Genomic DNA, 22895 nt, shown 5'->3' on the forward strand with positions numbered 1-22895 from the left:
AACAATAACACCTCTTTCTCTGGCACGGGGGCAGGCAGGTCTTTCATCTCCCATACTGGAGATGGCTCAGGCTCCCTCGTTCCCCTCCTCCTTTTTCATTTTCGGGCAGGCAGTAGGTCCCTTTCCTCCTGGAAGGGGCAGCGCTCCACTTTGTGCCCGAACTCTGAACAGAGGTAGCACCAGTCTTGGTCCTCACAACCACCAAGGAGGTCTCCCAGTCCTCCATCCCACTAGATCTGCAACGGCTCGTGGTTGTACCAGAGCCACTGGTCCATCTCCGTGTTCTATCTGTGCCTGTTAAACGGTCGAGTTACTTCTTCAATCCCACTACTAACACCAGTGTAGCGTTTCACGCAGGCGTCAGAAAAACATGAGATGACAAGCTGTTTTGCAGTTATTAACATGCTGTATGCTGTTCCTTTTATTAAGCCGATGTTTGTCAGTACCCTGTAGAGTCCACTGCTCTACCTGCTTCACTGCTTGTCCTGGTACACACACGAGCACCCAAACTAGAGTCACTGCTCTGTTGCAGCAACCTGGATGATTCTCCCAGCACCCAGCTCCAACGCTCGATCAACCACGCAGGATTCAGCAGTAGGAACAAGCACAATAACAGCTTCACTCTGCAAACCCCAAACACACAAAGCAGTGGCACAGCGCCCTTTTATAACGTAGCCCCGCCCCTTTATGCTAGCCGGGTGCCAGAGCGAACCGATATCCCATTGGTCCCTAGCTGCACACCAGAACCAAAGGGCACAGACAAGGAGGGCTCACAATACAATGGTAATAACAGCACATGAGCACAGTGAAAATACAGTACACAAAACAGATGCACAGATTGCTACAATAGTGTATATATATATATATATATATATATATATATATATATATATATATATATATATATATATATATATACAATTTATATATACCACAATAGCTGCTGGACTTCTTGTAAACTAACACAAAACCATTGGGAGTCCATTAAACCAATCAGTGGACGTGTTATATTATGCACTGCTAACCCTACTTTTGACTTTACTGCCTAGATATGACTGAAGGCTGGGACCCATATGGTAAAACACAAGATACCAGGGTACCTACAAACTTTAATTTTACTTGAGTAATTCCTACAGATTATAGTATCTATAGCAGTAAGATTTCATTATTATCACTTGCATATGATTTCTGTCATTTGGTATAAGGCAATAAAGGCATAACAGTTTAACAAACACATTCTCATTATTATTGATTGGTACTGAAAAAATGCATAGCTTAAAAAAAAGTAAAAGTTAGTAAATATTATCTTGTAATGAACAGGTTCCTACGATGTCATTTACAGTGTACTCACCTATTTTAAATTTTACATATGATTCGTATCAAATTAACTTTATGATGGGCTTATTTGTGTCTGAATGTCTCATAGGGAGCTCAATGCAACCCATGAACACATGACTTATGAGTTAGTCTCAACGGGGCTGACGGACCACCCTGTAGTGTATGAACTTAAATGTGCAGAGAATGTAAACCGTGTTCACAGCGCTGTATTGGTGCATAACCGTAGAACTGTATAAAAAAAATTAATAACCGCAGACACATGGACAAAAGGCAGCTCCACAATCAGGAGAATATATATTTCCCCTCCCTAATGAATCTATAAAAGCTTTTTCAAGTCTGCAAAACAAAAGTGCCTAATTTTGGTTTGAAACTGGATTGGTTTGAACATCATGCCTGTTTCCATGCACAGGCATGATGGAAAATACTATACTGTAACTGCATCTGTATTTGTCACTGTGGTAGGCTGGCAAGTGGATAGAGGCCCAGAGACAGACTGCAGTTCAAAAATATATACTTTTCTTATAAATAGATACAAAAATAAAAGGGCACAAGGGCCAAAACAAAGGAATTGAAACAAAAAGAAAGACAAAAAAGCAAAATGTACAAAATAAAGGTTTCCAGGCTGGGCAATGCCTTCACTGGATTTAGAAAATTGAAAAAACACAACCAAACAAAACCAATCTGCATCCTCAGCTCCCTCCTCCAAATGAGAAGCAGAGGCCTCCTTTTGTCAGGTGGCTGGGTGCTGATTGATCATTAATTAACCTAATCAATTAATCAACCCCAGCCACCTGAACATAATAAACCCAGGCAGGTAGGGGAAATTAACCCCATCCCTGCCAATTTAAAAAGGGCAGAGTTTTGCTCTGCCACAGTCACCTTTCATTTTTTTGTGTAAACTCCATGTCTGAACTTGTATTTAAGAAAAATAAACCTGTGCTCAGTTCTTCTCAGTACAGCGAAAGAGCGGGCTGGAAATATCTGCTCTGCTCTCCCGCCCATATTCAATTGGCTCGCTCCGCTCACACTCTGGACCCAATGCAGTGCTGGATAAACCAATATGCCAATAACACCATTCGCCATAATATGCATAGGGTCCCCAAAGTATGGGTTAGCATAGGGCCCCCACATCCTTTAATCTGGCCCTGCTTATCTGTATGCAAGATGGAGTAAAAATCTCCCATGACAATGTTTGTTCTGTTTGATTAAAAAAATAAATACAATTTTTGGTAAGTGTGATAGGGATGGTTGGGTGGACAAAGACTTTTTTTTTTTTTTTAAATAAGCACAAAATAAAAAGGTTGTACAAAAAGCATTACAGCTCACAGAGCTAAATAAAAAAGGTTGAACAAAACAAGTGACAAACACAATAAACAAACAAAAGGTTTAAACAGAATACAAAAACCATAAGCTGGGAATTCACTTTCACTACCTTAAGAAAACAAATAACAACATCAACAAACCAACCTTCCATGTGGTCTCCCCTCTCCCAGGCAGTTTTTGATGGAGCTGTGTAGCTCCTTTATATACACTGTGGCCAGGGTTGATTGACAATTAATCATTCCATCAATACCTGGCCTCATTTTCACATGTATTTGGCAGGGATAGGAATTAACCCCATCACATCCAACCACCACCACAAACACACTCAAAACAACCAGGGCTGTAATCTTAACTTCCAGCCCTACCATATCTAACATACACTTTTTTCATATAATATTTACACATATTTACAAATGATACATTTATTTACACGTGCAGGGCTTCTGCCCTGCTACAGTATGTCTTTCACAACAGTTTTCTTAGCTGTTATGTAAACCATAAATCTTTTATAGTTTTAAAGTTAAAAAAACTTAAGTGCTGCAGGAGCACAGGGGCATGAAGCATGTGTTAAGTGCAATACTAGAGGCATGAACACATTAGTCTAAAAGCTCACAGGTGAGCTGTATACTGTGAAAATAGGACATCTCAGAATAGTTGAAGAGCACCACATGAGGTAAGGGTTTCCAGCTATTTTACTTTATATAAAAAAAGAACAGTATGCTTTGCATTTAGCTTCATGTTGTAGTTGCTGGTAGCTTGAATATACAGCATTATGCATTAGTTTGAAAAATATAGCTGTTTCGAAAGACTCATCCAAGATAGCCAAGATATCCAATTACATTTGTTTCAGTGCTACTTCTGAAAAGTGTACATTTAAATGATAACGATTGCAGCTGTTATAATGTACAATGACTTCAGGGTGTATTGCTTATGTATGTAGGTTACATTATCAGACTGTTTTTCATGTTAAAGATTAACGGTCACACTGTGTAGGCAGGCATACTGAATATAATTGAAATATTTGATCATGAGTCAAAATCTGTTTTCCTTTGACATAAATGCACAGATGTCTGGTTCTACAAAGTTACTTTGTGATATAATAGGAGCACTGATAAATGATTTAAAGGATAATATATACACTGCTCAGACTACAAAAATGAAAAATATCTGCAATCAAAAAATGTATGTTGCATGGTTTCTGGTATTTGAGACTATTCCTCCAGAAGGGCTTGTTCCGGTTATGTTACAAAGACGATGTGCTATACATTCCTCCATGCTGTGTACAACCAAGAACATTGGTCCTCATAATATGGCCCACAGGCTCTTGTAGACCCAAAATGTATCTCTGTTAAAACTGTACACTTGCTCTTATGCCAAAGTTGGGAAATCCTGTTAGTTTGTCAGTAGCAGTCACTTTAACCAGCCTACAAATGTGTGACCTACATTGCTGAGGAGTTTCAGTGACTTTTGTAACAGAAAAGTTTGAAAATATTTGGGGAATAAAGGTCATTACAGTATCACCATGTGTCTGCAACAATTTTGTTGTTACTAATGTCATTTTCCCCAATTCATTTGTTTTTTAATTGAACTACATCTTAAACAGCAATTATGTTTGGGTATGCCATGTCACAGTTACCTTAACTGATGTATTCTTCTTGTTCATAGTCCTGTTTCAGCCACCACATCCTGGTGACTGTTTAGAGAACCACTGTGAGTATAGCTGGTACACTACAGTAACCATTAAACTGTCCCATAGTGGCTGCAAGAAAAGTATCCACAATCCCACATAGAACAAATGTGATATACTTTGGTAAACTTACATGATCATAATCATTTGCACAAATGTAGCATGCATTTTATTTAAGATTCCTTGTGCTACATTACAAGATTTGTCCCCAGAATGTTCTTTTGATTCAAAATAATGATTTTGCGATATGTGATGTTCTTTAGGGGAGGCACGGTGGCATGGTTGTTAGCGCTGCTGCCTCACAACGCCAGGGTCCTGGGTTTGATTCCGGCCTTGGGGTCTGTCTGTGTGGAGTTTGCATGTTCTCCCTGAGTCTGCATGGGTTTTTTCTGGGTATGGGTTTTTCTGTGGTTTCCTCCCACAGTCCAAAGACATGATGTTCTGGTTGATTGGGCATTCTAAATTACCCTCTGTGTGTGTGTGGTGCTTTGTGATGGACTGGCATCCAGTCCAGGGTGTAGTCCTGCCTTGCTTCCTGTGTCTGCCAGGTTAGGCTCCGGCTCACCGCAACCCTGTAAAGGATTAAGCAGTTCATGATAATGGATGGATGATGTTCTTTACTTTAACTTCCTTAGATGCCTCATCATCCACCAACCTCAAGGAATTTAACAAAACATTCATGTTTGAACCACGTTTATACACATTTATACTGCCAGAGTGGATGTCAATGAACAATTGAAATTGTAATATTATATACTCTGATTGTTGAGTTGCATACCTCCCAGGATACGCTTCAAAATATTCTACACCTCTCAAGAGGATTTTCTAGTTTGAACAGCGTAAACCTTCAAATGAATTAACCAAAAAAATGTCTTGTTTTCTGTGTGTGTTTTCCCTCATCCTAAAGAAGGCTTAAACATCAGTTTTAACCTTAGTAATTGGTTTAATGTACTGAATTTGTCATAGACCGTGTTATGTTTGCTGTGTGGCTACTGCTGGTGGGACAAGGATATGCTATATTCCATTTAAAATCATTTCTTCAGAAGAATTGATTATTTGGTAAAGTTGTTTAGACATTCGCAAGGTGGTGACAATTTTATCATTTTCTGTTCTTAAAGAGTAAGTAGCTTCAAATTAAAATAATTTTTTTAAATTTTAATTTAAATTATTTTTTACAAACCCATTATTTATATGAAATTTGCAATGATTCTGAGTGGTTCTTTTTGCAAAGACTGAAATATTGACTTATGTCATTTTTTCTTTGTTAAGGTGCTTTGACATGAGACAGCAACTCTTCAGTTCTAGTTGTCTGACATATGTAATAAAGGTTAGATCAGCTAACGTTAGGTTATTACCATAACCCTGGTTCCCTGAAAAGAGAATGACAACCATTATGGAATGGGAAAGAGCCTCTCTGACCGTCAATCACTGAGCATATATAAAAAAACCTGCCCTATTAGGGCCCTGCTGTGAGGGGGAAGTCCCTCCCACCTCCTGTTGAAGAGGGACGTCCTCACAGTAGCACATAACCATTTTCTTTCGAAAACAGCTGGGGACACAACCTCAAAGGGTAATGGCTGTCATTCTCTTTTCAGGGAACCAGGGTTATGGTAATAACCTAATGTTCTCTTTCAATTCGAATGACAACCATTACTGAATGGGAAACCTGTACCAAAGCTGTCGTGGCTCCAGATTACCGACAGTACAGCTCCCCAACGATAGCCTCAGAGCCCAAGGGCAAGCCGCCTGCAACACTCTAGAGCCGAGAGAGGGTCTCGTTTGGTTTGTAACATCAAGGCTGTAAAAACGCACAAATGTCTGACTACCTGTCCATGTAGCAGCAATGCATAACTCATCCAAGGAGGCACCATGAAGGAAAGCCCATGAAGTTGCCTGGCCCTTGGTAGAATGGGCTGTAATGTCCTCCGGTAACGGGAAGTCCGTCTGTTCATACGCTAAGCGTATCGCATCTGTCACCCAGTGCGCTAAGCATTGCTTCGATAGGGCCTGATCTCTAGAGCGGGACCCATTGCAGACAAATAGCTGGACAAAGCAAGTGTTGTCTACGGTCCTCCTCTGACTTGTGCGGATGTTTCCAAAACCTTTGGTTAATAGGGAATGAGGATACCACCTTTGACAAAAAGGATGGATTTGTTCTTAATGTTACCTGTGAGTCATTCATTCATACATGTGTCATCAATGGACAGTTGATGTGACCATCTCACCTCCCCTGAGAGATGTCTGCGCCTCTGTACCGGTGGTGGTTAAGGGGAGGGTGACCCAGTTGTGCTGGAGAGTTCCCTGGTCACTGTAGCAGGGGGGGTCCTGGACGACCTCTGCAGAAGCTCTTCGACCACCGATCTTATTCTGCCATGGCTTGAGGAGAGAGACTCTGCTGGGGGTAGGGCTGCTCTCCGTCACTTAGTTCTCCTCGAGAACTTTCTACATGTAGAATAGTCTAGCTCACCTGCCAGTGCTTTGGCCACATGTTCTGGCCCTAGGCATCTGGCACAGGATCGGTGCTCGTCCTGCCTGGGCAGCTTCGCCGTGCACCGGTCACACTGGTGGAACCCAGAGGAGGACCTAGTCGACTGGACCGGCATACGTTGCAGGTGAAGCTGCTGCGCTCGATGACAATAACTGCCTGTAGACGCTTCCAAGCAATTCACCGGTGCCGAATCTATGCCGGGATCGGCGTCGAGGTGAGCGCTGTCTGTGCCGAGTTCGGCATTGAGACATGCGCGGTCGGTGTCGAGAAGTCGGTGTCGAGTCGATTGGTGCCGAGGTTAGTGGCCGAGGTTAGTGGCGATGGGTAGCGCGGTCAGTGCCGGGCTGTTTAGAGGGCTCCGAAGAGGTTCACCGGTGCCGAATCAATCGGTGCCAGGAACGGTGCCGAGGAAAGCGCTGTCGGTGCCGAGTGGTTGGCGCAGAGGTCAGTGTCACTGTGTAACACGGTCGGTGCCGGGCTGTAGACTGCTCCGAAGATAGTCCCTGGTGTCGACTTAATTGGTGCGGGGATCGGCGTCGAGAAAAAGCGCTGTTGGTGTCGAACAGTCGGTGCCAAGTGGACCCGTTCCAAGGTCGCAAGATCGGTGCTGATGGTAGGTGTGGTCGAGGCCAAGCTGTAGGTGGCGCCAAAGATATTTACACCGGCGCTGAGTCAATCGGGACCGGGTAGGCGCTGTTTCTCTCAGCCTCGCAATTGCTGGAAAACCGCGGTCGGTTCCGGGGTATGCAACCGATTCAATCGCCGTGGTCGCCGAGGACAAGCGCAGCTGTGCTAGGAAAGCTCAAGGCTTGAGAGAGGCGGTAGGCCCGAGCTGTTTTTTTTTTTTTTTTATTGGTCGCTGTGACCAACTAAATCGGCATAGAGGACAACGCCATAAGCCCGCAAAGTCTCCTTACAGCATCACAACAGCTCTCCACACGGTGTATCAACTACATGAGGCCTTGTGTAGTGAAAAGAGTAGTGGCCACTCGCCAATCCCTTAAGAGGGGCCAAAACCAGCTCTAGTCAGAAAACTGACTTGAGAATAAGGCGAGAGCACTCTTACCAACACTTGAGAGCGTGATTTTACCATGGATTAATAAATTTATTCGGTCAAAACCAAACAAATCAGCCAAATTCGGTAGCAGAAAGCAAAAGCTATCTACAACCTGTCTCAGTGAGATGAGAGAGAAAATGGCGATGTGCTACCGTGAGGATGTCCCTCTTCAACAGGAGGTGGGAGGGACTTCCCCCTCACAGCAGGGCCCTAATAGGGCAGCTTTTTTATGTATACTCAGTGCTTGATGGTCTGAGAGGCTCTTTCCCATTCGCTAATGGTTGTCATTCGAATTGAAAGGGAGCTCCCTGTTACGTTACTGAGACCCAGCAACATCTACTACAGCAGTGTATTGCCAGAAAAACAGAAGATAATGGATCCAAAGTTGATCCCTGGCTGATCACTAGGTGGTGCTGTCTCTTACTTCTATGATCTGATCTAGCAGGTGTTACACATACTGCATCTTTGGCAATCAATGAGCACTAAAGAGCTGCTCCTAAACTCAGGTGAAAACACTATGTCAGATTTATCCAAAAAAACAACAAAAAATAAACACAGTTTAAGAAGAATGACTAACATAAAAAAAATATTAGGGAAAAGTAAAAAAGTAATTTGAAGCTGCACTCTTAAATATTTTTTTCAAATATATTTTATGGTATGCTACATTGTTTGCACTATATCTGTATGACAGTAAAATATACACAAATAATAATTGCCTTCATTTATTTTTAAGTTACAGTATATTTAATACAATTCCACTCACTCTACAGTTCTGTCATGAGGATACACTCTGGCCTGGGGATTGCTGCATTTGCATCCTGCAGTGTGATCTTCTTTTTATTCAATTATAATACTGAGGGTATTCTCAATGGTAGGTGACTTTTTTTTGCTTGTAAATATCATTTACTACAGGGAACAAATCTGTGCTTCAACTGAGTCAATGTGAAAACATAAACATATTTAAGCCTTGTCTAATAAATCTTATGAGGTCAAAACACCAAAAGTATATATCTTGTCTATATAAAAACATTATGTGGTGTAGATTGACTTGATAGATTAGCTTCCCTACTTCTAATCTTAAAATATAGCAGTGAGCCATGTTTTGTGGATTTTACAGAAATCGATAACTTGTGCCCTAGATACATTTTCCTACAGACCTTAATTTCACCTAATTTCCATAAGCTCTATGAAACGAGTCTGTAAAACTCAATTTCGTCTCATTCCAATAACTGGGGCTTCTGCCGATTCCTTCTGAAGTCTACAATCCTGTTTGCAACCAGATATTACACAAAAGTCAAAGATCACCTGTATATATTTTTTTCTGCAGTCAGAGATTTAAAACCCGACTCTTGTATCCAGTGCATTGGATGCTCATTAGATAACTTCCACCTTCAGCAAGAGTTGGAGAGATCAAGTTCCTGAAGCCCTAAACCCTAGCAGGGACTGAGGGAGTCCCATCTGAAATCAATTTGATCTTAATTTGATGCTAATATAAGAAAAAGTCTGATTAAAATCGCTTTCATAATACTCCAGTTTAAAGATAATGTAGCTGATTGTATGTTAAGATCCCAAGCCAAAGTTTGACCCCAATAGCTTAGGGTGTTTGTAGCAATACAACCCCATGGGGTTCTTTGTGGAATGACTCAGGGGTTAAGGTCAGGGTGAGGGCTAGGGATAGGGTTAGACCATTTTGAATTATCCACTATGAACCCCAGTTAGATGAGTACTGGGATCCTAACATACTTGCTTCCTAAATAATAACCAGACTACAACAGTATGCATCAGAGGTAGATTATTTTATTCCATGCTAAAATCTAAAAAAAAAAAAGGGGGGTGGGGTTTGCAGTACAATATACTTCAACAGCTAATCAGTAAGATTTAGCATGACAAACACCTTATAAATTCACACTCACACAAAGCAATTCAATGTTGTTTTCAATGCTTTTTTCCTTCTTTTTTAAAGGACGTTTGAAAAAGATTGGAGATGCACTTATCTCTTCTTCTTTCCAAGAGGGTTTTCATATGGTTGACAGAGCTATAGCCTACACTATGAAAAGGTAGAACCACAAAAGAAAATGCTAAAAAGAATTACTCTAAAAAATAGGATACATTTTATACAGAAGAACTAAATAAATATTTACATTTCAACATTTCAATAATGATTTATTCTGGTTAGACTTTTTCAATGTATTAATTCAATAATTATTGGGGGTATTTAAGAAATGTAATTCAACATTCAGAATTGATTTCTGTGTTGCACTTCTTCTGTTGTGGCTCTGTGCTATCTTTTGTCTGCATGTATGTATAATAAGTGATGGAAAATCATTTTTGGTTTGACTTGATTTTCAGAAATCGTATCATGGACAGACTGTCATCTCCTATACAAATGTTATCTTTTCTCAAGAAAGCTGAACCAGAGAGTCAGGAGATATCAAGGGCGGCTGAAATATGGGAAACAACTTTACAAATAGTCAAGGAGAGAATACATCAGAAACATAAAAGGTCAATTAATGCCACAGGTAATGACATCAAACTATATGTAGCACTCTTTCTAGAACGGGTAGATTAATCTCTGGGTGACCATCGGCTGCTTTCTCATCACATAAACTTAAAACATCACTCCACACTAAACTGTTATAAAAAATCTGTTTAAAACAGTGCTTCCACTGTACCTCTGCTGAGGTAATATATATTTGCAAACATTTTGGCGTTTCAGAACATTGTTTCCTGGTTAATTAAACTGTTTACAAATAAAATAATATTGAAATTTGCGTTCACTTTAGAAACACAGTAGCACTGGCGGAAGTGACCGGATTGTTTGCCACCTGCAAGGGCGGGTTGTGTGGCTGAAAGTCAGAGCACCGTTCAGACTACTGCTTATATTTATAATAAAAACATTTCTATATTGTGGAGGACTCGCATATAGTTAATATTTTTTAACTAAGGTGGTGCACTGCCTGTGCATCAGGCTATTTTGTGGCCGCACTTGCAGCCCAGAGGGGAGGTGAATTAGGAGTACAGAGAGCAGTGGGCACTGTATGAGATTTGTGGAGCATGAAAATCAAACCAAACAAAATAAGTGTCAAAGGAATAGCAGCAAAGAAAAAGAAAAGAAACGTTTTCTGAAGAGGAGCTGAGAGTCCTTGCGGCTGATATCACTCAGCATGAAATTCACTTAAAAAGCCATATGGCATTGTGACTCTCATTGCAGCTCATTATTTGTATATGTTGAGTAATTTGCATTGTTCTTAAGCTTACATAGGCTGTAGTGTAAAATAACTGCCTGGCCGCTATGCAATTTGGACTTTGCAGCTGCAGTTTTTTGCACTACGCCTATCCTTACATCAGCCCTTAAATGCTTATCCATACTTGCACTTTAACAAAAGAAAAACAAAAATAAGTTTGATTTTCAAATTAAAAGATGCAGGCATACACAATATGCTGATATAGATGTGATAAATAACTAAATATAAGTTTATTTTCATGACTGTATACTATAAAAAAAAAAAAAACGTTATTTTTTTTTTATAGATCTCCTATCAACAGATGAACTAAAAATGATTGCCAACATGTCTGGATGTCTTTCTCACTTGCAGCCTCTAATATGCCCTAAACATTGTTTCGCTAGCAAGTACAGAACTATCACAGGAGTCTGCAATAACAGGTTAATATTCATCTAAACAGTAGCTGAAATGCTCAAAATTAAGTGTGCCTTTTCTTTTTCACTCTGTTCATGAAACTTAGCTGGCAAAATGGCTCGATATTAATAAAACCTGCCCCTGGCCATCAGTGAATCCACCAATAATATATACCAGCGGCAGTCAATTTAGCACATTATAAAGTTACTTACCATTGCATGTCTATGTAGGGCAACAAAGGAAATACCCTAGAAATTATGTTTAGTTCAAAAAGTTTAATTTTATTGTTGAACATATGTGCACTAAACATAAAAAAATATACTGCACTGTATTTCCAATTGGAGATTTTTGTATATACTGTACATGTCTATATGTTTGTATATGGTTTATGATCTAAAACAAATATTATTAGTATACCAACACATGGATAAAAGCAATACAGTACTTAAGCAAGTTTTCTTTAGAAATAACCATAGATGGGGAGCTTCAAACTCTGCCCTGGCCAGATGGCTGCCAGCACAATATGAAGATGGCTACAGCCAACCTAAAAGCTGGAATCCTGGGCATCTTTACAATGGCTTTGAACTGCCTCCTGTAAGTATCCAGTGAAAAGTAAAGCCAGAAAGCAAGAGTCAGCCTGCACTTCAAATATTTTGACAACTAACTCATATTTTTAATAAGTAAAGGGTTGTACATTTTTCATAATATTTCTTATATTGTTTCACTCTATTTGTAAACATTAATATATAATATATATATAGATATATATATATATATATATATATATATATATATATATATATATATAATATAATCAGGTCATACGATCTATGTTGTCGGATTTATTTTTACTCGGGGTGACACTGTGAAACCCAAAAAATCTTTACTAATGTTGACCTTACAGTGTTTGCTATTTGGACAACTTAGGGGTTCATAATACTAAATAATACAATGAAGTTGTGTTTTTACCAATATATAGGCCTTATTAAATTAAGTAATTTTAACAAAGTTCCAGCAAAACAAAAAACTGCAGAAATTAATTCCTCAAGAGAGCTGGCATCCTTGAATCAAGTTGATATGGATGCAGAGTACAAACAATAAATAAATAAACTAAACAGGCAGTCACAAGGGATGAGGATTCATTTTGCACCAGATGCTACCACAGTTCATGGCTTGTTGCTTGTATTTACTCAGCCTCTGTCATCAGTGTATAATGTATAAACAAAAATGAAGAAAATGGGATATGTATTAGTATTGGTAAAGTTAATTTAATTCTAGTAAATTCAATTAGACACAAAACATGTGATCACAGCTATGTTCTAACTTAAAGATTGACCAATGCTGTTTCTGAATGAATGTTGTAACAGGTACGGGAAATAAGCAACAAAATTTTGCGGGCATCAGACAACACTACTTCAGATGACAACGCCTATACTCGTACCATTGTTGAGTGGGGCCAGTACATAGACCATGATATTTCATTCACTCCTCAAAGTACAAGCAAAGCTACTTTCAAGGGAGGACTGGACTGTCGGCATACCTGTAAAAATTTAAATCCCTGCTTTCCAATAAAGGTATCCAGCATGCTAAATATAGATGTTCAGCATACAAAATGTAGCTTTATTTGTATGTCAACCAGAATAAAAGGAATGTTTCACTGTCTCATTTATCCTGGAAGACATTTACCTTTATACACAGATTATATGTATGTTCTGTGAAAACTGATTCAGTGATGGAGAATAGGCAGCTAAAGAACACAACTGATATAGTATATGGTGTCATTCATTCTCTCTTTCCATTTGTATAATTATATCTGATTAGTGATCAAGTCCCTAGATGCTTGCTACCTGTACTTAAAACTTAATAGATGCACCCTGCAGCCAAGTATGGATGGACCCAGGCTTTTCCCATCCCGAGGAGGGATTTGGGATCTCAACCATGTTAGGTTTGACATGTTTCTCTTGAACAAATCTTGTAATTATGAGATTATTATTCTTAATTTGCCATCAACCTTGCATCATACTATAAATGCCAGATCAGCCGCTTAACCATATTGGAAAAGTAACAGATTTGGAAAGCATAATATTATAGCCTTATCTATCTTCTATAAATTAATTTAAAAAGCATGTCTTTATTTCAGAACAGTACATTAAAATATGTATGTGTTCTTATACAGATTCCACCAAACGACACATTTTCCACAAAGAAAGACTGCTTGCCCTTTTATCGTTCATCTCCTGCCTGTGGTACCGGTGAGCAAGCGGTCCTCTTTGAAACTCTGACAGTATCAAATCAGAGACAGCAGATTAATGCATTAACGTCCTTCATTGATGGCTCTACAGTGTATGGAAGCACCCCAGCGTTAGAAAATGAGCTTCGAAACCTTACAAGTGAAGAGGGTCTTCTTAATGTTAATACAAGGTTTTCAGACAATGGACGTGAGTTCTTACCTTTTGTTGCCCAAGTGCCTTCGCCATGTGCTCAAGATCTGGGGGATCCAGATGGGGTTAGAATTGAATGTTTCCTGGCGGGGGATAGTAGATCTAATGAAGTCATTTCACTCTCTGCCCTACATACACTGTGGGTCCGAGAACACAATCGGATTGCTAGGACTCTGAAGAAACTAAACGCCCACTGGAGTGCAGAGACAATGTACCAGGAGGCCCGTAAAATTGTCGGGGCTTTGCATCAGGTTAGTGGCATAGCCAGTTTAACCCTTCTGTAACTCATCTTTGACAAGAATAGTACCTAGCTGAAATCATAATTGGTTAAATGTTTTGTTTTGCTCAATTTAAGTGACAAATGTTGGCTTCTTTGGGGCTACAGCTGATAGCTCCCATCCTTTTCACTGTTAAATACAGTTATCAGTTTCCAGCCTTATTTTCAGGAAACATGTCACACTTTCACCGCAGTAGTTGGGTTCAGTATGGATGGGGTGGGGAAAATGTTACCTCCCGGTGGGAATACCCAAAAAATCATGTATACTAGAACGTATTTCTATTAAAACTGCGCATTTGTGACCTATATAATGAATGGAAGTGCACATCAGGTAAGATTTATGAAACTATTTTGTTAGCTACAACACTTTGTGTGGCTTTTCAATTCACCTCATTCATCACAGGGTCATCTATGTGTAGTTCTAACCCCTGTTATAGACATAATGGATCTTCTTTCATCCTAGCATTAATAGTATTGTTTCACTCTATGTTTAAATACTGTACCAGTTAAAAATGTATTGTATTTTAGTTTTTGGAATATAGAGAGCATCATTCATTTTGCTCTTAAGTGATTACTGGTATTATTTTTGTTGGTTATATTTTTGTACGATTAATGAAGCAGAGTTGATTTATTGTGGATTTTTTTTTTCATGTTTTACAGTTTCACAAAGCTTATGAGATCAATAAACTGCTGTCATCATCAACTTAACATACCCATTGTAAACAATCCCATAATCAGAACATAGTAGAATCCATATGCAAGCAGATCTTTAATTTATAACACCAGAATGGAACAATATGATAACCTTGCTGCATACTTTGTATCACTTTCCATTTTAGTGAAGCCGTTTTACATTTTAAAGCCATAGCTTTAATTTACTGTCATTTATCTGAATTTTTTCAGTCCACATGTCTGTGGAATTTTTAATATGCATGTGGCAGAGCAAAGCTCTGCCGTTTAGAAATTGGCAGGGATGGGGTTAATTTCCCCTACCTGCCTGGGTTTATTATGTTCAGGTGGCTGGGGTTGATTAGTTGATTAAATGATTAACTTAATTAACGATCAATCAGCGCCCAGCCACCTGACATAAAAGGAGGCCTCTACTTCTCATTTTGGAGGAGGGAGTTGAGGTTGTTGTTTGTTGTTTGTTGTTTGTTGTTTGTTGTTTGTTGTTTGTTGTTTGTTGTTTGTTGTTTGTTGTTTTTTCTTAATCCAGTGAAGGCATTGCCCAGCCTGGAAACCTTTATTTTGTAGGTTTTGCTTGGCCTTTTGTTATTTGTGTTTAAATACCGTTATTTTTGCCCTTGTGCACTTTTATTTTGTGTTAATTTATAATAAAATTGTTATTTTTTTGAACTGCAGTCTGTCTCTGGGCCTCTATCCACTCACCAGCCTGTCACAATGCAATATATTAATCTTCATTGCCAATATAAAAAATAACATTTTTTTTATGTATTTATTTTTTTAATCTCTTATAGATTATTACAATGAGGGATTATGTCCCAAAAATCATTGGGACCAGTGCTTTTCATCACTACATAGGTCCTTATGGAGGATATGACCCCTCAATAAATCCTACAGTTTCCAATGTGTTTTCAACTGCAGCATTTCGCTTTGGCCATGCAACTATTCCACCGGTATTACAAAGGCTGCATCATAAGTTTCAGGAACATAAGAATGTATCATCTTTAAGTTTGCATGAGGCATTTTTCAGTCCCTGGAGGCTTATTAAAGAAGGTACACTTCATGCTCCTCAACAAGTCTACTACTAATTCAACCATTCAGAGCCTACTGTTACATCTTGGTTTCCGTCTGTATGAAATGATATTCCTTTTTGTTATACATTTACTCTAATTAATAACAGGCTTTCTTGCACTGCTATAATTAGGTCAATAACTTACAGAAATTCAAATGGTAACTTCTACAACCCACCTTAGGGAATAGCTTTTAGAACCAAAAAGTCACTGTTAAAGCATTCCAATGTAATTTTGGATCTCCATGTAATACCCCACAGTGTCCTGACATTGTTGAGGTGGATGTACAGTGCTTGACTCAGAATGTTATTTGAAAATGGTAAAATCCAGTATATCACGTCAGGGTCCAGTCTTGTTTAAATGATTTGTTGATTCTAGGTGGACTGGATCCAGTAATCAGAGGGATTTTATCAAAACCTGCAACACTGCTAACAGCAGACCACATAATGAGTAAAGAGCTGACTGAGAAACTCTTTGTGTTGTCCAACCCTGGAGCACTGGACTTGGCGTCTTTGAACCTGCAACGTGGACGTGATCATGGCCTACCAGGTTTGTTTCAATCATTTTCATAATCTCATAATATGCTGAGGTTCATTTTCTTCGAGTATTTCTTTCACATTTACAAACAATACAAAGTGGTAAAGTTAGAAAAATGGCTGCACAGTTTGATGCAAGAATTGGGGCAAATGGCCTTGAACCTTGTTGTAGATGTCACATCTTTATGTGACTGGATGTTTTTTTTTTTTTCTTCTTCAGCACAGCTTTATTCAGTCTTTAAATAACAGGGATAAAGCTTGTGAATAGAGCCCAATATATTTTATAAAATGTAAATTTGGGCATTTCACTTATTTATTTATTTTTTTACAATGTTTTAAATGCTTTATTGACACAACAAATATTTACATTGAATAATGTGAGACAAAGAAAAAGACAGAACAAATGTACAGTGGTCCAAAAAAAAAGAAATTTCAGTGGAAAACTATTCTATTGCAATCCTGAACTCTTTAATTAGCCCTAGCGTGCAATACAGTCTTCTATAATGCCTGTGAAGCATTGCATTGTTTTTTGTTTTAACTCTAATAACAACAATAACAAACTGAATATGTATGTTGTTTGGCAAATCTTCAAAGTGAAAAATGGTTTAGAAAGGTTTTTAAAGTATTACTAGTATCAAAACACTCCACAGATATATGAACAAATCAGTGCCTCCTTTGTGAAAGTGATTGCACCATTCACAAATTATTCAAAAAACACAAAATAATTCTTTAATTTCTTTATTGGTTTGATTTAATTCACTGTGCCATGTTTTTCTACCCACTTTAAAAAGCACATAAAATCTTTTTTGCTGCCTCAATGAAGTTCCATATTTGACCTCTATTCTTATATTTAGAAGCTTAGGCTGAAATTCGTTGGAGGGATTGTTGAATGATTGCTCTCTCATTAGGATTATTGAATAACTGCTCTCTCATTAGAGCACTTCCTCATATGCTATATAAATCTCAGGTAAACTCACCTGGGCATTGCTGTTGCAATCCCAGTTATAATCCTACCCTCCACCTCCCCAACTTCCACCTTAATGCAAGCAGTCCCCTTTCGTCATGGTCCACCCTACTGACCTGGCATCACCAGATCAGTTCCTCTTTCAGAGGGCAGTGGCTTCTTCTTCTCCTCTTAACAGATGGGACCAGTGGCCAAATAGTCAATAATCACCACTCTCACCATACCCATACAAGCAGTCATGATCCCGACATTGAATAAAGCCATTTGCCTCTTTTACCCCTTGAAACAAAGCAAGGGATTTTACCAAGCTACTGGAGGCGAGATAAATGTTCTTCCCGAAGTGGAATGCATCACTTTCTGTGAGACCCCAGCCCTGCACCCCATGTGTTTTTTACTAGATGAACCACTGAGTGGCCCCAAGTGTTACCTATGAATTTGATAGAAGCACTATATTGAAGGGAATATATACATACTGTATCACTTTTCATTTCTTTAATACTAGTAAAGTGGCCTTTTCATTTGAACCACTTTATAATACTTTTATAAGTGTCATTTTGAAAAGTGTTTGCTTCTTATATATACTTTTCTTTGTTTATTATATATATATATATATATATATATATATATATATATATATATATATATATATATATATAATCCAATGTTACTAACCTGAGAGTTCTGTGGACTTCACAGACTGGAAACTCAAGCAAGTCTAAGTACAGTCATAACTGATTTGAACTTAGTTCAGAAGATAATAGATGCATACAGACACCCCAGCAATATTGATGTGTGGTTGGGTGGACTTGTGGAAGACACTGTTCCTGGGGCTAGAACTGGACCACTATTTGCATGTTTAATTGGAAAGCAGATGAAAAACCTAAGGGACGGTGACAGGTAGGTTGTATGGTATGTACGGAGTCACAGACAGAAAATAAATAATAATAAAGATCAACAATTGTGTATTTTTTATTTGGCAATTTTTAAAAATGAAACTGTAGGATTGATCCTTTTTTAGAAACTCAAGTTATCTAAAGGCCGGTGGATCTAAATACCTTTTAATCATCAAAAACCACTGTCCACAAAATGTCCAAAAACCACTGTGCTTTTGCATATTTTCTAAGACAAATCCAATACTGTTTAATGTTCATAACAGAAGTTTAAGTACTGTACACAGAAGGACACTTTTAAATGGTTTGTGTTCTCCACTTTCTAGCTCAATTGAATAGAACCCAATATCACAAAGATTAGGATAGAAGTCAATCTTGGCACTCATATTGTACTATGGTGTATTAAAAAGGCATGACTTATTTATCTAGCAAAGTAAAAAAAAAAAAAAAAAAAAAAAAAAGGATTATAATCAAACTTTTTGTAATTACAACCACATTAGATGTTTCTTTTTTTCTTAAATTGCATTTATTTTTGTATAGCGCCCTTTAATCTAGGGCATCATTGTGTGAATTTAAATATGGCTGGCAAGCATATTTTTTTTAAGCCTACGAATATGAAGTAAAAAAAAACAATGAGCTCCACTTGCATGTGTGCCAATTAAACTGTCTTTTGTGTTGGTAGGTTTTGGTGGGAAAATGACAATGTTTTTACAGAAAGCCAAAGAAATGAACTTGCGAAGCATTCTCTTTCCCGTGTGATCTGTGACAACAGTGGAGTCACTGAAGTACAAACAGATGTTTTCAAACTAGGAGAATACCCACAGAATTTTGTGCCTTGTAACCACATACTGGGGCTAAATCTTGAAGCTTGGCAGGAAAATCCGAACAGTGGTAAAGTTAAAAATGTTTTTAATTACTTTTTTTTTCTTAAAAGTATGCAGTCAGTTTCAAACTCCAAACCCCTCCTGAATTTACCGGGTACATTTTATACTGCAGGTCTGACTACTTATGGTCAAATTAAGAAACATTGACAATCTAAACAACTAGTCACAGGTTCATGGATATTTCTTGTCAATTTACACCCAATACTATCATATCTTAAAAAGGTTTATTGTTGTCCATTTCTTTGTAGTTGGAACATGCAACTCCCCTCCAAGGATAAAAAATGGAAATTTTGTTCTTTGTACAATGTCTGCTCAAATAGTGGTTGTGTACTCCTGTTATTTTGGTTACAAACTAAAAGGTTCAGAGGAAATGACATGTACCGATAACGGCTGGAGCAGTGATCCACCAATATGTAAAGGTAAGCACAGTCACATCTGTTTTTTTTTTTTTTTTTTTTTTTTTAATTATAATTGTTTTTATTCAAAGTGCTTCATTATTTTATGTGTTGGGGTGACAGGAATTTAAGAAAGTCCTTCAGTGAGATTGAGAAATGGAAGTACTGCTGTGAACTGTCTGGGGACAGACTGCGAACACATGTTTTAAACATACACACTCGAGAGTACTGAGCCAAAACTACAGTGGGTAGGCATATAGAGTGTCTCTAGATAAATCCAAACCATTCATTCATTGAAAATTTCTGGAAGAACAACATGTAGAGTTTGTAATTTTGGTACTGTGCATCAAGTAACTGTTGTCAGACATTTTGTTTATTACAAATATAAATATTGTTAATTAAGTAATAATCCTATGTAAATACCAGTTAATGATTGATTTCATGGTTGATCGGTAAATGTGTACAGTAATCTAGCAGTTTCCATGATTTACCATAGTTGCATGCATTTACCATAATTAAACATGGTGTGCTATGTTTGAAAATGTGCCTTACTATAATTGTTTGTGCTTTACAATGCTTACCTGTGTTTTACCATGCTTTATAACACTATATAAAACCAAAACCGCCAGAAGTATTTCCTACGGTGTGGAACTGATTTATGTTGAAATCCTGCCTGAAAATGTAACGGAGCTACTGTTTTAACTTGTTCCAACTGTGGGAGAATGTAAGTTACTTAGAGAGACAGTAATATTTACGAGTTATATTGATAGAGAACCTTGTCAAAAGTTATTTGGTATCTGACTGACAAGCAATACCACTATCATATTTTATAAACCATTTACACTCATGGCGTAGCTTGTGATACAGTTCTGATATAGCCTAAATGATGTGAAAAGTGAGTTGTACGAATAACTGTACACTAGTGAATACAGTAAATCAATACAAAAGATATAGATACACTTGAACTTTTTTTCTGAATAGGGAGCCGGCCTCAATACATGCGAATCAGGCCAGAAACTAATGCCTGAAATATAGGGGCTAGTAACCACTTACCCCTAAAATTTGTCATGTGGACTAGTTCTATGAAACATTACAGTATATTTCACTTATATTAGAATCCAAATATCTTCCACTGATGCACACTTGCTAACTAACAGACACCTGTGCCCACTGTGACATGTATAATATTCTAGTGAATAAAGCAGTGAATTGATAACCTTTTAAATGCTGCACAATTTGCTACATTTTTTTTTTTTTTTTACTGCAGACATAAATGAGTGTGAAGACCTGCTAAAACCTGTGTGTCACAGGTCAGCTAAATGCAAAAACACCAATGGCAGCTATCGATGTCTCTGCTCAGATCCATATGTGCTTGCTGAAGATGGCAGGACATGTATAGGTAAGGTAGTGACCTTTGCTTTGAGCACTTGAGCAATTTAAAAATGATTTACATAGCTTGTCTCCATTTTTAGATTGATTTCTTTAATTTACATTTCACTAAGGAATCCATAACTGGTAAAGTGGTAAAGTCATTAAGTATGATAAGTTGGTCCAGCTATTGAAATTTAAGTTTTGACAGCTTAGGAAGCACTTTATTTTTGAATGAAAAACAAACTGTTAAATCACAACACTAATAAGAAACGATTTTGTTAAAGTACCAGCGTCTGCTTTATGGCCTCAATCCCTCAAAGTTAAAGAAGGACAACAGAAGTAAAAGATATATAAAGAAGTGTATAGAAAACCAACTGAATTAGAAGGGGCAAGTTGATAAATTACTTTCCTGTAGGGAAATGCATTTTAGTGGGATATACAGTAAAATAATTAAAATATAGTGTACTGTATATTTATGTGACCGATTACCCTAAACAGACAGTAGTGGTTGGTAAATTAACAAAAAAATGGGGAAAAAAAGAAAAATGAACTAAAACAGCAAGATGTCACTGAGCTTAAATTAAAGCACTGCTGCAGCAGCCTCGGGTGAAAAAGGGACAGACAGCGCAAAATAAAGGCAGATTAAAACTGTGAAAAGAACAAATAAGAGTATTTATAAACATTCATTTAAAGTTAGACAAAGATAATTGGACTTGTGAATTTTATTTTAATATTTAAACAGCTTAGGCGTGTTCTGTCATTCCATCAAGTGCAAGACTAAGAGCCGAAGCTGAGCTGCTCTTATTTAGCCTTTGCTGTCTTGTAACATGCGCGCTGATTGCCTGATCACCGAGTTCGCTAACCGTCATAGACAGTCCTGGCTGGCTGCTACTGCACGTGTGTAAGGCGGAGTTGGGTGCTCACATTTCTGAGCAAGCACAGCCAGGCTTCAGATGGAATGAACAGCATTGTTGATGTGCCAGTGTTACGTGAAAAGGGGAAATGAAACACAACATCCAGAAGAAAGGAAGTGTAATTCATTAATAAGACACTGGGGGGTTCGACGAGCAAGCGAACATTGTTAACCAGCCGCCTTGATGTCAACAGCATTCATTATTAGATGGACTGATCTTTCTAAATGATGGATTTGACTCTTCATTTCTTGATACATTAACCTCCTTAATAGCAGTGGAAATTGCTCTTTGTTATGAGTGGCAGGAGAATTCATTTGTAAACTGCTTTTGCCTTTCAAATGTTAGTCAGTCAAGGCACGTGGATGTCATTAATGACATGTGAAGAAGTCTAAGTAGCTGAAACTGACCTGATTATAATCATGGATATTTAATGGACTGTTACAAACATTTCTGCTTCAGATTAGTTATCCATCAGTTGATTTAGCTATTATTTTGTTTATTACCACCGAAAGCAATTTGACAGCAAAACATTATTAAATACTGTGCTTAAGGGAATTAAGTTATATATTTTGAAGATAATATTCATTTAAAATTGATTAGAAACCATATTTTCTACTGCAGTAACTTTCTAATATTAATTAGTTGTCATGGTCTAAAGGTTTTTTTTTTTGTCTCAGTCAGTATTCCCATTTAATTATTATAATACTCAATTCCTCAGCTTTTCCTATTAGAAATATAACTGGGAAGTGTAAAAATAGCAGTGTATACTAACTGGGTACAGAGCAGAACAATAAAACAACATACCTCTATGTGATAGAACAATTGTAAAATGAAGCCATAATATTATGCAAATTAAACCAAGCAGACTCTGTGATCTTTAGCCTTAGATATTTATTTCTAGTGTATATTTAAAAGGTGATTAACTATCATCAAATAAT

General features: G+C 37.8%; 1 protein-coding gene across 1 annotated transcript; it reads left to right on the forward strand.

The window, feature by feature from the left end:
* Window positions 1–6978: 6978 nt before the first annotated feature.
* On the forward strand, window positions 6979–21071 carry tpo (thyroid peroxidase). Its single transcript, XM_041253827.1, has 13 exons — window positions 6979–7146; window positions 7321–7449; window positions 10298–10412; window positions 11425–11557; window positions 11996–12125; window positions 12899–13105; window positions 13708–13777; window positions 13817–14223; window positions 15728–15986; window positions 16382–16552; window positions 18181–18400; window positions 19076–19284; window positions 20983–21071. The coding sequence occupies exons 1-13, from the start codon at window positions 6979–6981 to the stop codon at window positions 21069–21071; spliced, it is 2307 nt and encodes a 768-aa protein (XP_041109761.1).
* Window positions 21072–22895: the final 1824 nt, after the last annotated feature.

This window comes from Polyodon spathula, chromosome 6 (assembly GCF_017654505.1).
Source record: "Polyodon spathula isolate WHYD16114869_AA chromosome 6, ASM1765450v1, whole genome shotgun sequence".
Lineage (NCBI taxonomy): Eukaryota > Metazoa > Chordata > Actinopteri > Acipenseriformes > Polyodontidae > Polyodon > Polyodon spathula.